Source organism: Parasteatoda tepidariorum, chromosome 5, assembly GCF_982258835.1.
Source record: "Parasteatoda tepidariorum strain Cologne lab strain chromosome 5, Ptep-v5.0, whole genome shotgun sequence".
Lineage (NCBI taxonomy): Eukaryota > Metazoa > Arthropoda > Arachnida > Araneae > Theridiidae > Parasteatoda > Parasteatoda tepidariorum.
In genome coordinates this window covers 80644172-80660521 of record NC_141759.1, presented here as the reverse complement: position 1 = coordinate 80660521, position 16350 = coordinate 80644172, and the positions used below count along the sequence as shown (strand labels likewise).

Below are 16350 nucleotides of genomic sequence, written 5' to 3'. Positions count from 1 at the left end.
CAGTCTCAAACTGTTGATAACCGATGTCTTAATGCCATACCGAGGTTTTGAACTTCTTTCCATTGTCTAACCGCACGGTCACAGTTACATGTAACCCTCTTAATCGTTATTAAGGGTGGCTGCTCTTTGCCACCGCTCCCCGGGAAAAACACTTTTTTTATTTGGGACACGGAGAAAAAATAGACGACTTATGACTATTGATTGAGTAGCTATCAGAGAAGCGCATAAAACCCGTGAAAAGAGGGTGGATTTTTCGCAGTTGATTAACCACGTTGGTGTCATACCATTACCTCTATTGATATGAAAGAGGAGGATCTTGAGGGAGACACCCAGATCTATTTTTTTTTCACACTTCGTTTTTTTTCTTCAACTTTTTATTTTTTTTCTGCTGGCGGTAAAGTGAGGAATCATTCTCGGAGTTATTCTTCAGAAGAGGTTTAGATTTCATGTTCCTAAGATGGAATTTCACTTACTGAGCAAGTGGATATTCGAAAATTACAAATTTTATTGACGATTTCGTAATGTGAAAAAAATCGTTTTAAAGTTTAATTTAGAAATGAAGTGAAGAAACTGGAGATTTTAATTATCGTTTGATCCTCGTGGATTAGAATTTTTCTATGATTAATACATTAAAAAGTTTTATCGTCTGACCAGTGACTTCTATTTAAAAACTTTAAGCAGTATTTTTTTTTTAATTTTAAAACATTTCGCTTAATAAATCCAGAGAATTTATGTAAAAACTTTAGAATAGTATAAGAGCGAGAACTTTTACCGAATGTATTAATTTCATATTTAAAAATTTCTAATAAATTATTCCACATCATTTTAAAGTGTATGTAAAGGCATTTTAAATCGACGAATTTTTTTTTCCTTTTACATACTAGTTAAGGAAAATATTGCTGAAACTTAATTTTTCTATACTGAATTTTCATTTCAAAATAGTAAAATTTATGTTTTAAAATTAATACGCAATATTTTTTAGAGATTAAAACAGTGCTAATTTCTGAAAACAAAAATATTTTGGTATGAAATTGATGGAAAACGATATAAAAATATTGTAAAATATTAAAATAGAATACAAATATGTTCCTAAAGTTTGATTTCTAGTCAAATTATACATGTTCCTACATTCATTAAAATTGCTACCAGAGATATTTAAGAACAAAACGTTTTCTTTAAAACGATCGGTTAGATAATATAACTGACGTATCTATGTTCCTAGAGCAAATATATTTGAAAAAGGTTTGAAGCGTTCCTCGAAGTTACTTCACCTATTAGTAATTATTAAATTTTAACAGACTTTAAGAAAACACTACTTTGGTATACCGTTCCCCAGGACTTAAAAAAGAATATTTACTATTGATACTAACTAGAAGTATGAAAATTTTGCTGTAATACGAATTGAAAACTGATTTAACTCATTCCAAATGTTGGAAAATATGTTCCCAAAATTGGATAACATTCTATGCTTGGATCGTAAAAGAGAAACCAGGAAAGCTTCATTTTTAATTAGGGATATCTTAGACGAAGGTAAGAAAAATTTTGTAATCTATATTTTAACAGAAATTATACAGGTTTTATAAATTTTGAAAAAATAGCTGGTTACGAAAAAAAAAACAAGTATACCAAACAAAAAGAAAATATATTTATGAGTACCATTGCATTTTATTTTTTAAAGGGAAATGTTAGAATGGGAATTCTAGCTCGTCCTATACCTAAACGTTAAAGTGGTTTCTTAAAAATGGATATTTCTACAAATATTACAGTAAATTTATTACCACTTTTATAAATTTCTATTATATGTGTGTACTTTGTTTGAAAGATTTAATTATTACACTTCTTCACATTATTTCTGAAAAAGCTAAAATGAGTTAAAATAAAAGATACTATTTTATATTAGCTTTATTTCTTTTATTTAGAGATGTACCGTTTACTGATATTTACCGGCTTCGAGTACCCAGGGAAAATCGAATCTTTTACTCAGTGGGTTTCATATACCTGATAAAAATTTTATTTTTATTCTGTCGTTTCCGGGTACCCGGATGAAAAAAAAAGAATCAAAAAATACTTTACGAGATATGAATTCGAAAGAAATTTACTACGCGCCTCTAATAATAAAAACGTGTTTTTATTTTTAATTTTTTTTTAAAATAAAATTTAAAAAAAAGTTTCCAATAGAAATTTTGAATGATTGTTTGGTTGTAAAAGGATTAATGTAAAATTTTTAATGAAGTTAAGACATTTGCTGATAGTAGGCTTAATAAATAATTTTTCATTTGCTTTATAAAATTTTCAATACCATTTATTAATGTAGTTTCTTTTAAACTTAGGATATTTTAAAAATAATTTAATTAAATAAGGGTATATTAAATGAAAATTGCATACCCATGTACCATGTAATACCCATATAAACTTTGTCTGAAGGAGAAAAAACATTTTTAACGACTATTATTCTACTTTATTTCTATGAATGTCAAAATTAACTTTATTAAAAGATACTATTTTACTTCACCTTTATTTTTTTAACTAGATACTCAAAATATTCCGGTTTTGAATACCTGGAGAAAATTGTAACTTTATCTATCCGGTACCTGCAAAAATTTTGCATTTAATCCAGCCGGTACCCGAAATCGCAAAACAACTTAAAAATCGCGAAATTTTCTATCAAAAAACATCTTACAAGATACAGTTCAAAAGAAATTTGTTACGCGTATGGTTAAATTTAAACGTGTTTTTAGTTTTAGTTTTTCAAAACTAAATTTAAAAAGAAATTTTGAATGACTTTTCGAATGTAAAATGATTAACGTAAAACTTTGCAATAAAGTGAAGACATCTAGGCTTAATAAATATTTTCAATCACATTTATTAATGTAGCTTCTTTTAAATGTAGTAGATTTTAAAAATCACTTAGTAAAATAACGGTATATTAAAGGAATTTTTTTAACAATTAGAATTTAATTTTTAATAAACCAATACCTATAAATATAATTTTATTATAATATAATAATAAATATAATTTTTAATCAACCTATAACTATAAATGCCATTTACGTGCATTGAGATCTATCTCAGAAAAATCTCTGAATAAAAAATTTTATCTTAATAAATTTTATCCTAGAACCAGGGTTGAAAAAAAAATCACATAGTGGTTTTGCTGTCCTTAATGTTAAGATTCTATCACCATATCCTAATAAATTTTAACCCCCAAAAGATAAATCATTAACTTCCCTATTTCTGATTTTATATTTATTGAAATATCGTAAAAATTTAGTTAACATAGTTTTCAGCATTAGATTTCAGAATTTGTGAATCCTTCTAAACAGGAAACTCTTTTTATTGAACATATTTCTCAGAAACAAAAACGTGTCTATCTTTTCAAGGTTAGTAACATAGTTTTCAACATTAGATTTCATAATTTGTGAAACCTTTCTAATCAGAATATTCTTTTTATTGAACATATTTCTCAGAAACAAAAACGTGTCTATCTTTTCAGTGTTAGTAACATAGTTTTCAGTATTAGATTTCAGAATTTGTGTATCCTTCTAATCATCAAACAACTCTTTATATTGAACATATTCAGATTGTTATATTCAGATGCAAAAACGTGTCTATCTTTTCAATGTTAGTAGCATAGTTTTCAGTATTAGCAGTATTAGATTTCAAAAATTTTGTATCCTTCTAATCATCAAACAACTCTTCATATTGAACATATTCAGATTGTTATATTCAGATGCAAAAACGTGTCTATCTTTTCAATGTTAGTAACATAGTTTTCAGTATTAGATTTCAGAATTTGTGTATCCTTCTAACCATCAAACAACTCTTTATATTGAACATATTCAGATTATTATATTCAGATGCAAAAACGTGTCTATCTTTTCAATGTTAGTAACATAGTTTTCAGCATTAGATTTCAGAATTTTTGTATCCCTCTAATCATCAGACAACTCTTTTTAATGAACATATTTCTCAGAAACAAAAACGTGTTTATCTTTCCAGGGTTATTTTTCCTCTGCAAAGTTACGAAATACCTTGTATATGGAAAAAAAAATGATTATTCTATATATAATTTTCTCTCGAGTATTTCTTTTAAACAAGAAAATGAGATAAATCTTCAAAAATTTGCTAGTTTTAATCTCATATGATTGATTACAGCATTTTTCAACGCCATTTTTTGAAATTTTCGGCACACGTTCCATTATAGTAAGCAGTTTAATGTTCTTATTGAAGTATTGCAGTACAGTAATAAACTATTTTGTTGTAGTTCAATGTTTCCCAACTTGTGTTCCACGTGTAACTGTTTCAGTTGCTTAACTATTAGTCCAATTATTAAGTATTCAAATTATTAACTCCAATTATTAAATTTAATTCGAAAGTATTTTTGAGAAACAACGGGAGTTAGAGAAATTAAATATTGGGTTAGCAGCAAATTTTCCCTCTCTTTTTTTAAATTTGTACTTTTTTCAGGTCATAACATGTTTTTGGCATAATGCCTTAGTTCTCAACGAGGGCGCTACCGTCTCCCTAGGAACGTTAGGACTTACTGGAGAATTTGTAGAACTTACAGAAAATTATTTTGAAAATCGTGTGCACATAAAAATTAATTATAGCGTTTGTTTTGTATTGCAAAACCTATACATCTTAAGCTTTGCATACGTTAAATTCTATAAACAATTATTTATTTAACAATTTATTGAGAAAAGTGTTACTGACCAATTATAGTGAAGATAACACTTTGTTTTTGCTCTGCACTAAAACTAAAAACTTTAAAGTTTTCTTTTTTCTTCTTTTTTTTGTAGTTTTTAAAAATGAAATTCAGATATTTTTTAAAGTTTTTAAAAAATTATTTTGATTTTTCATCATCATTTATTCATTATAATGCATAACTCACGTTAAGGATTTCAAATTATTAGCCAGTAAATTAGTCAAATATCGAAGGTATTCGTCAATTTTTGAAAGTCTTCGCAAAATGCAAATCTTAACAATTTTTAGGATAATTTTTTTCCCATAAAAAGCTATTTCACTATAGTTTGTTTCAGGCTTATATTATTGGGACCCAATTCTAATTGGTTATGCGGCTCATCTACTGAAAACTACTGTAATCAAATAAAATTAAGGAATTTAGAAAAATTTATTTTGAGGATCGAGTTAAATATATTTTTTTCTTTCCAGTGGAAAAAAATTATTCGCTAATATTTTCGCCAAAACACAATTTTATTCGCCAAATCAATGATTTTATCGCATTTGGCGAGGTGGCGAATGCTTATTAAAAGTTTTAAATGCCAAAGCCCATATCTCCCCGTTTTATGGATAAAAACGTTGTTTATGGATGTGCCCTCATGATCAAATTTATTAATAAGCGAAACATTTCCATAATTGAATACTTTTCATCAAAAAACGATAAGCGTATCATATTTGCGTATTTTCATTAGACACTTCATTTAAATTAGAAAGTGGCTGCTCAATATTTATTTGAAGCATCTAAAAATTTCCAAGCTTTGGACTATACTTTCTTCTAACTATCATTCAAATGGCACTAAATTTTATCATGCTGTATGTTAGACTAACTTTTTCTGCAAAATATTGCCGAAACAGTTAGATTTCAAATTCATATACACGAAACGTAATTTTTTGCAGCAGTCACTTAAGAATTCCGTAGTATTAACTCAAGGTTGAAAGTTCCTGTGATATTCGTATGAAATTAAAATTTGTATTCCACTTCCGTGTAAACACTTTGTACAATACATTGGGTACAATAACAGTTAATATACTCTTTAATTTAACACACATTTAAAAAAAAAACAAATTTAAGTTTTTAAAGAGATTTAAGATGTTTAAACTTTTCGCGCCTTCTTTTTTTTTTTTTTTTTCAATTCCTACTATTAGTTTACGCTCTCCCTATATACGATTTGATTTGATTTGTTCATTTACGTCGCACTAGAGCTGCACAATGGGCTATTGGCGACAGTCTGGGAAACATCCCTCAGGATCATCCGAAGACATGCCATCACAACTTTGATCCTCTGCAGAGGGGATAGCACCCCCGCTTCGGTAGCCCGACGACCTGCACGCGAAGTCGAGCACTTTACGGTAGAACAGTTTAACGAGGACCAATACCGCACACCCTCGGTCCCGAAGCAGACTGATCCAAGTGGTCACCCACCCGCACACTGACCGCAGCCAGTGATGCTTGACTTCGGTGATCTGCTGGGAACCGTGTCTTAATATACGAGCTCATCCCTATATACGAGGCGCATCCAGAAAGCAAGTTTCCCAATTTATTTTTTTTTTAATTCCTACTTTTAGGAACATATTTATTGGCAACAAGTACAGCAATGTTTCAGCTACTTTTTAACATAGCCACCGCCAGAATTGAGACACTTGTCGTATCGTGGAATCAACTTTTGTATCCCTCTGTCGTAAAACTCTGCCGCCTGTGAATGGAACCACGTGGTGAAACAGTAAACGCTGACCGTTACTGTGAAACACTGCCGAAATTTCAAAGTGCCATTCAAAACAAGAGGCGTGGAATGCTTACTGCAGGTGCTGTGCTCCTTCTCGTCGACATACGGCTCGACGCACAGCAGCTGTTTTGATGAAATGTGGCTCGGAGTTGTTTGATCATCCACCCTACAGCCCTGATCTTGCTCCCAACGATTTTCACGTTTTCTTGCACCTCAAGAAATTCCTGTCCTCCGGTGAGCATTTTAGCAACGACGAAGAGCTCAAGACGTCTGTCACACGCTGGTTCCATTTACAGGCGGCAGAGTTCTACGACAGAGGGATACAAAAGTTGATTCCACGATACGACAAGTGTCTCAATTCTGGTGGTGGCTATGTTGAAAAACAGCTGAAATATTGCTGTACTTGTTGCCAATGAATAAGTTCCTGAAAGTAGGAGTTTAAAAAGAAGAAGAAAATAGAGAAACTTGCTTTATGGATGAGCCTCGTATATTTATACATCTTGTTCAAAATTTCAATCATTAATAAAATACTTTTTATTCATTCAGTCAAGTTTAAATATATATTTTTAAATTTGTAGTGAATAACACTTGATGTTAATACAGTTTTTTCAAATATTAATTCATTAATTACATTTAATTAAGTAATTTAGTTTTATATGGGAGACATATTTTTAAATTATTTAATAAAAAGTCACTAAAATAAAAATTTTCTTTGTTGACTTAAGTACGAATTGACTTTAAAATTATTTTTTTAATATTACTTGTTTCTAAAAGCATTATATATTTCTACAGTAAGAATTAAATTATTACTGTCTAAACTGATGCTTAAGAAGTTTGACTTTTAACTAAATGTATCGGAAACATTGAAAGATCTCACTTTTAAACAATTATGTTCATAGTTTTTTTAGACATGTAAAGAATATGTAGTTTAATATTTAAGGTCATTGATAATAATAATTAATAATTAATCGATTAATTTAAATAAATATATAATGCATAGAATTAATTTTCAAGCTAATACTTAAAAGTTTTACTTTAGAAGCTACTTTAATAAAAAATTAGCTTAATATAAAATTATTAGTAAAAACTTTAATGAAATAACGAAGTGCTTATAGTGAAATAGTAATATGTATGTAATAAAATCACGATGTAATCATAACAAAAATGCTAAAGAATTAAAACAAATTCTATAGTTTAATAAATTTTTGATTAAGACTTTTAACACACAGGGAGGTGTTTTTTGATATTATGTTATATTTTATAACCGGTGTTGAACAGGTGACCCAATTCTGAGTTTACGACTATTAATGTTCAATTGCGCAGCCTTGTAACTTTGAACCCAACCCAGAAGACAAGGAATCTCCTGAATCAAGCCTGAGGAGAAACTAGCCTTCGAGGAGGACTTTTTGATGGAGCTAATTAGCATTTGCGTTATATGGAGAGGAAGACCACGAAATCCTCCCTGCAAAGCCTGACTGCAAAGGGACTCTAACCACTGATCCGTCTACCACTGAGGATATTTTACGTCAGCACTGTGATCGGTGCCCGCCGGATGCGGATTTCGTATCGACAAGCCATTGCTGGGATTCGAGCCCGATTCCCCTCAATGGAAGGCGAACTCTCTTTCCCCTGAGCCATCACGGATTTGATAAAACATTAATAAAAACAAAAAATTAATTAAAAAAATTATTAATACACACCTCAGAGATGAATCTAGTTCTTAGCACTCATTGAAGTTCAATGAAGAACTATTAGAGAAACTTTTGCTCGGAAGTTCAAGTCAATTAACATATAAAAAAAACTGGCAGAGAAAAATTATAGCTTTTCACATATTAGACTTTTAAAAAAATCGTAAAAAAAGAAAAAACTGAGATAACTTAGTAGCCAATGCAATACATTACTATTGAATGAAATAAATGAAACAACTTTTCAAACTGATATTTTTTTTAAAAGTTTAAGAACTGAAAAAATTTAAAACTTAACTTATTTCTAAAATTATAAGAAATTCGAGAGCTCAAATGAAACTGATAAAGACCGCACAGATGATAAATATATTGTTTACATTCTGAGTACTTTTTCATGAAAGCGGATATTTTTTCCGTTAATAATCACTTTGATTTTTTTTAAATAAATTATAATTAAATTTGGTTATTAAATTTAGTTTGGTTATTTGGATTTTAAAATTTCAAATATTTCGGAGAATTTTTTTTTTTAATATTTATACAAGTGCTTGATCTTCGAGTGCGGGGATTTCAAATATGAAATAAGTTTTGTTCCAATTGAATTTTAGTTTAATTTGGTTTTTATTTGAATGTACAAGTTTATAAAGAATTTCATACACATGCATATGCACTCGCCTGCACCTTCGAAAGTAACTCTTAAAAAAGCCCATGATCTTAACATATTGAATCATAAATTGCAATGTACTGATTACAGATATGAAATCAGTGGCGCGAAAATTTATAAGAATTTTTAAAAAATCTCACGCAACGCAAAAGCAAATTTTCCTCAATGTAATTTATAACCCTAGGCTTATAAAGAATTTAATTAAATTGCAACTACTTTTTTTACTTTTCCTATGTTTCTGAAGATGAACTTCCAAAACAATTCGGACATGAAAAGAGGAACTCATTTTTAAATGTTTTTTTTTGGCTAGTTTATATTTTAATGAATTATTCTTTGTTTCATAAATCGGATTTAAAGTTATTTTTTATTCCGCCACACGTAAATGATTCAAAAGTTCATATGAAAATCTACTTTGTTCCCGTTCTCTCGTGGTGAAACTTTGAATGCTGGCGAAATTACAGTTGGCGATATTTTCACGTGGCTGCTATCAAATCTGCAATCGGTTTCGCTTTAAAAGCTACAATTTTTTTTCAATGATGATATATATCTCCATGATAACGATATATATATATATATATATATATATATATATATATATATATATATATATATATATATATATATATATATATATATATATATATATATATATATATATATATATATATATATATATATATATATATATATATATATATATATATATATATATATATATATATATATATATATATATATATATATATATATATATATATATATATATATATATATATATATATATATATATATATATATATATATATATATATATATATATATATATATATATATATATATATCATGCCTTAGAGTTCCCTTGCTGGCAGGCTAACCAGGTGAGAGGTTTTCATAGTTTTGCTCTCCATGTTACACAAATGTGGGTTAGCCATCAAAAAGTCCGCCATAATGGCAAATTTCTCCCAATGTTTGATCGAGGAGTTTTTTTGTCTTTCGTTCAAAATTACAAGGCTAGGAATTTGAACATTAGTAGTCGTAAACTCACAAATTGAGCCTGCAGTTCAGCGATGGCCATAAAATTAAAAAAATAGATCAAATAAAAATGATATAAAAAGAAACACAAGATTATACCCACAAAAAAGAGTGCCTTCTGAGCACTCATTTTTGCGAATATAATCATGTGAGTTGAAGAGGAGATCATGTCTTTTCATTATTTTGTCTTCAGCTTTTTATTTTCTTAATAATTAAACTTTTTAGAAATTATTTTTTTTAATTATTTTTCTTCTTTTTTTTACATAAATCCTTGTTTTTTTTCCCAATGCTCTCTACACATTTTTAACATATTTCATGTGCTCTATACACTTTCAGCTTATGCGCAATAAATGAAACTTATTATTTCTCTTTACTTCCTTCGTTTTTCTTTTCTTTTATTCCTTTATTGTGCTATCTACCTCTCTATCTATCCTATTTACGCATGTATGTATATATATATATATATATATATATATATATATATATATATATATATATATATATATATATATATATATATATATATATATATATATTATATGTAATAACAATAATAAATTAATATGGTCACTAAACATTAAGAAATAAATATAAATTAATTACATATTTAGATTTTAACTTTCTAAATGATGATTTTATATGATGTCCTATTAGCGCAAATAGTTCAAAGACTTTAAAAGCAGGGTTCGTACAATCCTTAGAAAATTTGAAATGTCGTATCAAAATTAAGAATCTGAAATGAATCTTAATAAGTTGGTACTCTCCGTTTTGTTTTAACTATAAAAATAAATGTATGTAATCTCGCAATCAAATGCATAGAATTTTTAATTTTAAAGTAAAATCTAACAGAAAAAAAATTATAAATTCTTCATTAGATTATTAGCCCCACTTTTTAAATTTTCTAAGGACTTTACGAACCCTGTATAAAGCTTCACTCGTGACAGAGTAGTGTTTTATAAAAACTTCTGAACAATTTATCTGAGGTGGCGGGCAAGTTAACTTCTTATCATATTTACGAATTTAAAAATAGCCATTTAAAGAGATAAAGTATTCAACCTCAAGAAATGTTTGATAACAGACTTCCTTGCAAATTTAATAAAACCAGCTGAACCCTCTGCAGTCTTAATATTTTTATTTTTTCGTAACTAAGATAATTTAAAATAATTTTGACCGCCGATGCATATAAATAGTTTAAATGAATACTATACAAAATTCTTAACCATGCCCTTTAAAAAGTATTTGCACAGTTAAAAACAACATTCAACATTTTATTGCACAATTAAAACAAACAACATAAATCAAGTACTTGCACTTCAAGAAGAAGATCACGGGTACCCACACGTGACACCTATGACGTCAGCTCCAGCTGATCGTTTATAAGCAAAATGGCGTATTAAAGTTGAGCTAAATTTCTCCACGTAAGCTAGAATGTTTATTAAAGTGAAGTGAATTAAATAAAGCGCAGTATCGCGCATCGAATTCGTTGAACAATAATTCTTTCTCGTCTGCGCTTTTTATTTAACTTAAATTTGTTATTTGTTTATGTATTTTATTGTAACCGCGATATATTTTTGTTTCGTGCTTCTGGCAACTTCGATGCATAATTAGTTTGCCTATGTTCCACATGGCTTCGTGTCTGTCTTTGTATTAAGTAAGAAATATATAATGAAGGAATATAAAATGTGTCACTTAAGAGAATTGATACTTGATGGACTCGAAATAGAATGGAAAGAACAGTTACTAACGTAAACAAATATTACGTTTTAACAACCAATCGGGATCGAGATACCCATACAACGTCAATTGCTGGTATCCCATTGCTATTCTGTTATTACTACGAAGAATCTTAATTAGGAAGATAAAAAACACCAAACCCGACCGGCCTGTGTAGGGGACAGGGAACTGTCCCTGCATCAGAAAGGTCCTGGGTTTGAATCCATGGATGTTTCTTTCTCTCTCTGTGTGTTCTATGTCCTTTCACCTTTGTGTGTGAATGTGTGTGAATGTGACCCGCCCTATAAACGGGTTGTGGTTGTGTGAATGGCGTGGAAGAAGTCGAATTCCTGGTCCTAGATGGCGCCACTGAAAAACAGGAACAATCGCAACCCCACTGCCGAAACAGGCACACGACAAAAAAAAAACACCAAACCTAACAAAAATTATTATTATTATTAATTGTTTATACTAATAATTCATGAAATCTTTACATAAATTATTTATTACAATTAACCGATTAAATTACGTTTTTTTTTCTTCTTTAAATCCAATATTTTATTACATTATTAAAAGCACGCTGTAATCGGAGTTGTTAAAATCATTTATTATTTAATTGTATGCAAGCTATGATATAGAATTTTTCTGTTTTTATTTATTACCTGTTTTTATTAAAGATATTAACTTAATATTGCTATGACGACAGAGAAGTACCCTGACTATGTGATGGGACAACTTAAATAGATGTATAATATGTTGAAATATGTAATAATGTGTAATAAGTGTATAAAAATATTGCTTTTTAAGGAAATTGGAGTCAGAACGTTTATTCTTGATAAGTAAAAAAATACGAAATAACATTAAATTTTTTACTCGCAAGTTGCCCAAAAAGTTTAAGATAAAGCTTTTTTTTTTTTAATTAAAAGTGCAAAGTTGCTTTATGATGCATCCTCTGGGAAGAAAATTCGCGATTGCCCTAATTAATAAAAATTTAAAAGACATATTTATAGTAAAAAATCTACCAATTAGGCAATTTTAATGAAAAATTGGATGAGAAAATTAAAATAATTATTTTTAAGTACTGCAAATATCATGTTTATTTAAAGAAATCGTCTTACTTTAAGGCGTCAATTTTCACGCTTGGATAGGTAAATGCAATCCCGTGGTGCCCATTTTAGTATTTTCACCGAAAAATTTGTCTATATGTTGTATAATTCAGGGGATTAATATTCTAAAACCAATTCAGGGAAACAGGAAGTGTTTGTTTTGAAGGAAATAAAGTAAATTTATCCATGGTTAGGCCTTCTTTTAACTCAGACATATTTTTATTTTAAGGTTGCGATTAGCTTGCAGATTTAATGTAAACTGAAAGATGTACAGTAAACACAAATAAAACATAAAGAGGACACAACTTTAAGTTATGCGAGCTTGAAATGATCCGAACATAAATAAAGTCACAGTGGCTCAGGGGATAAAACGTCCACGTACCCTGGTTCGAATCTCAGCGCAAGTTGGTATACGGATTCTGCTCCCGGCTCATTCCAACTACAGTGCTGAAGTAAAATCGCATGCAGAAGATGAATCATTGGTTACAATCCCCTTGCCGTCGGTTAACCGTGAGAGGTTTTCGTGGCTTTCCTTATCCATGCTACGTAAATGCAGTTTAGTTACATCAAAAAGTGTTCATACCTGCCAACTTTTACGCATTTGGCGTAAAATTTTATTTCTATATTTAAAGTGGTAGCAAAATGTATGCTTTCTATATATTCCTTGCATTTATAAACTTAATTTATAATCATTTTTGACCACCACTATTTTTAAGAAAGTTAAGCATATATATTAATATGTATTACTGTCGAGGTACTCCGTTTAAGCGCTTTCACAATACAGTGTACGTTTCGGCCTAAAATTGTAAATTTTATTACATTTTACTACCACTGGGGAAAAGCATCCTCGAAAGAATTAAAAGTTGGCAGGTATGAGTGTTCCATGAAGGTCAGTTTGTCCCATTGCTTGATCCAGGAGTATCCTTGTCTTCTAGGTTGGGTTTGTGTTTTAAAACATTAATAGTTGTAAATTCAGAATTGGGTCAGCTGTCCAACTCCGGTTATAAAATAAATAAGTAAAAATATAATGAAGGACTTTTTTCATACTAGGATTTTTGATTCCATAAATATGTGTGTGTGTGTGGGGGGGGTGCTAATCACAATCTGGAGCTTCTGATTATTAATTACGAAAAAATAAAATTTTTGTGAAATGACAGAAGTGAAATTAACATTTATTTAAAAATGTTAATTTTACTTGTTGAGTTTTTTTTCCCTCTCTAAGAAATACAACTTCTTTAATTCTTATTTCTCAAAAACTGTTCGACCGATTTCCTTCAAATATTAAGATTTTGTCCTATAAAATTACCCTGATTGATTTGGTGTAAAACTTTGTTTACTTAACAATTCATTATTTCCGACTATTAAACATTAATTATTAAGAAATAGCCTTTTACCCGAAAGTATTTATGAATAAACAAGTTTTATAATTGTGTGCGAAAATTTTTCTGATTCGTTTCATTAGTTTCGAAGATATGGGGAAATACTCAAATGGCCGCTAATGCTTCTTGAATAATGTGTAATGTAGTAACATGTGGTAATGCTGTACAATGTGGTAATGTTGAATAAATGTGGTAACATGACGTGGTACATTATCTTTAGTAGTAATATTAAGTGGCCGAAACATTCGATGAGTCATCTACTTCACCTGGGACCTTATTTTCCAAATTGCTACTATCCCTCAATTATTGAGGGTTAAAGAATCAAAATTCAACGAGAAAAAAATTATATTTATTCAAAAAAAGTACTTTTTAATGCTTGTTTCGTTACTGAAAATATCGTTTGCACTAATTATCCTTTGCAATGGAATTCAAATTAACATTCGGGGGATATATAATACCAAGGTGAAAAACATTTATTCGCCATAACAAGGTTTTCGAGATATGGAAGTTTGATATATTGAGAATTATATTTTTTACTTATTTTAACATAAATTAATACGCAATAATGAAAAAAAAAAGCGTGAAAAATATGTTAAATAAAAATTCTGCGTTAAAGGGTTAAACTTAGTAAACATACTACGTTTACTGAATTCAATGCTGTAACATTACTAAAAAAGTGCATGGAATCCCAGTTTCGTAGAGATTTCTTGTCACACTACAGTTTTTTTCTTTTTTCGTACAGTTTTTTGGGGCTATGCATCACAGAAACAAAATACCGAGAGAATAATATGCAAGTGCAATATTCCTTGATTAAAAACTTCATTGCCTTCAAAAATAAACAAAAGGGAAATAAAAGTCAACTCATTTCAAGCGCTCAAAATAGGTGCCTATTTTCAAGACTTGACAGACGTGAATGAGAAAATACAACAGTGATTTGAAATTGAAAACGTTGTCGACGAAAAATAGAGAAATAAAGGTGAGAAAAAAGCTAGAAAATTCACAGTTGCCGAGAGAGAAAAAAGATGATATGGTATTTTCATTTACGTCGGACTAGATCAGCACAATGGGCTATCAGTGACGGTCTGGCGAACATCCCTGAGAATGATCCGGAGACAGCATACTTACGTCACATCCCGTTTTATAGGGAGGACTCATTCATACATGATCCATCCACAGATTAATTTTGATCTGTAACAGAGCACGTTCAGTCTCTGATCCCGTATCCCCAGAGGTATTGATTTCTTATGGAAACTTGAAGGACTTCGTGACCCCGACAAATTTAGCTTGCACCAATCATCATTTTGTATACAGGGAGTATTTGGTCGGCCTGGATCGAACTCACGACTTCTCAAAGATGGGCACAATACCCTACCAGCCAAGCTTTCTCGGCCATCAGGAAAAAAAATGAAGAACAGAACTGGAAAATCCACAGTGGTCGAGAATGGGCAAATCATGTTAAGATGCACTTCCACGCACTAATTCTCAGTCACATGAGCTTATCTTGATGCCCTAGAATCTTGTTTTATTCATTTGAATAATGATTCCCTTGTTAACGGCATTAGTTCCTCACTACCTCTTCTTAGCGCCTGGAAATGCATATTACCCTGATTTGCCTCTCTTGGCCACTGTGGGTTTTCCTAGTCTGTTTTTCATCATTTTTCTCTCTAGGGTACTGTGGTTTTTCTAGTTTCGTTTGTCACGTTATTTTTCATTTTTCTGTGGTAACTATATGTTTTGTTTCAAATCATTTTTGTTTCTTCTCATTCACGTTTGACAAGTCGTGAAAATGGACACCTATTTTTGAGCGCTCAAAACATGCTGATTGTTAATTCTATTTTGTGTATTTTTGAAATAATGAAGTTGAAATAATCAAGTAATATCTTACCGTTTCAGTTTCTTAGGATTGTTAATTTAAGTGCAATATTTGTTTATGCAAAAACAATAGCATTTCCATCTCTTTCCGTTTTTCTTTTTGAAGTTGACTTTTCAAGTCAGAATTTTTATACATTATTTTTTTTACTCGTTTCAGGTGATGAAGATGAAGAAATAGTTGTCGCAGAAGAAGACGAATTCAGTGTCCAAACACATCCTCCATCTCTAATAGCACATCTACCATCAGGCACATTATGGGATACACAAGTCGTGCCTTACTCGCAGAGCCTGGGTTCGAGTCTCGGACACGAAGATCTATTGACAGGTCGTTCCCATCATCAAAGAACAAATGTTTGTTCGGGCAGTCTTTCTCTTTGTTGCCTCAATTGTCCCCCTCAGAGCTGGCATTCAGGTTTGTGTTTCATTACAACAGCCTAA

General features: G+C 30.0%; 1 protein-coding gene across 1 annotated transcript; it reads left to right on the top strand.

Annotated features, from left to right (window-relative positions):
* The first annotated feature begins 428 nt into the window (after window positions 1-428).
* LOC147809602 (uncharacterized) lies at window positions 429-16350 on the top strand. The gene is made up of 2 exons (XM_087162876.1): window positions 429-1530; window positions 16070-16350. The coding sequence occupies exons 1-2, from the start codon at window positions 1428-1430 to the stop codon at window positions 16348-16350; spliced, it is 384 nt and encodes a 127-aa protein (XP_087019002.1). The 5' UTR covers window positions 429-1427.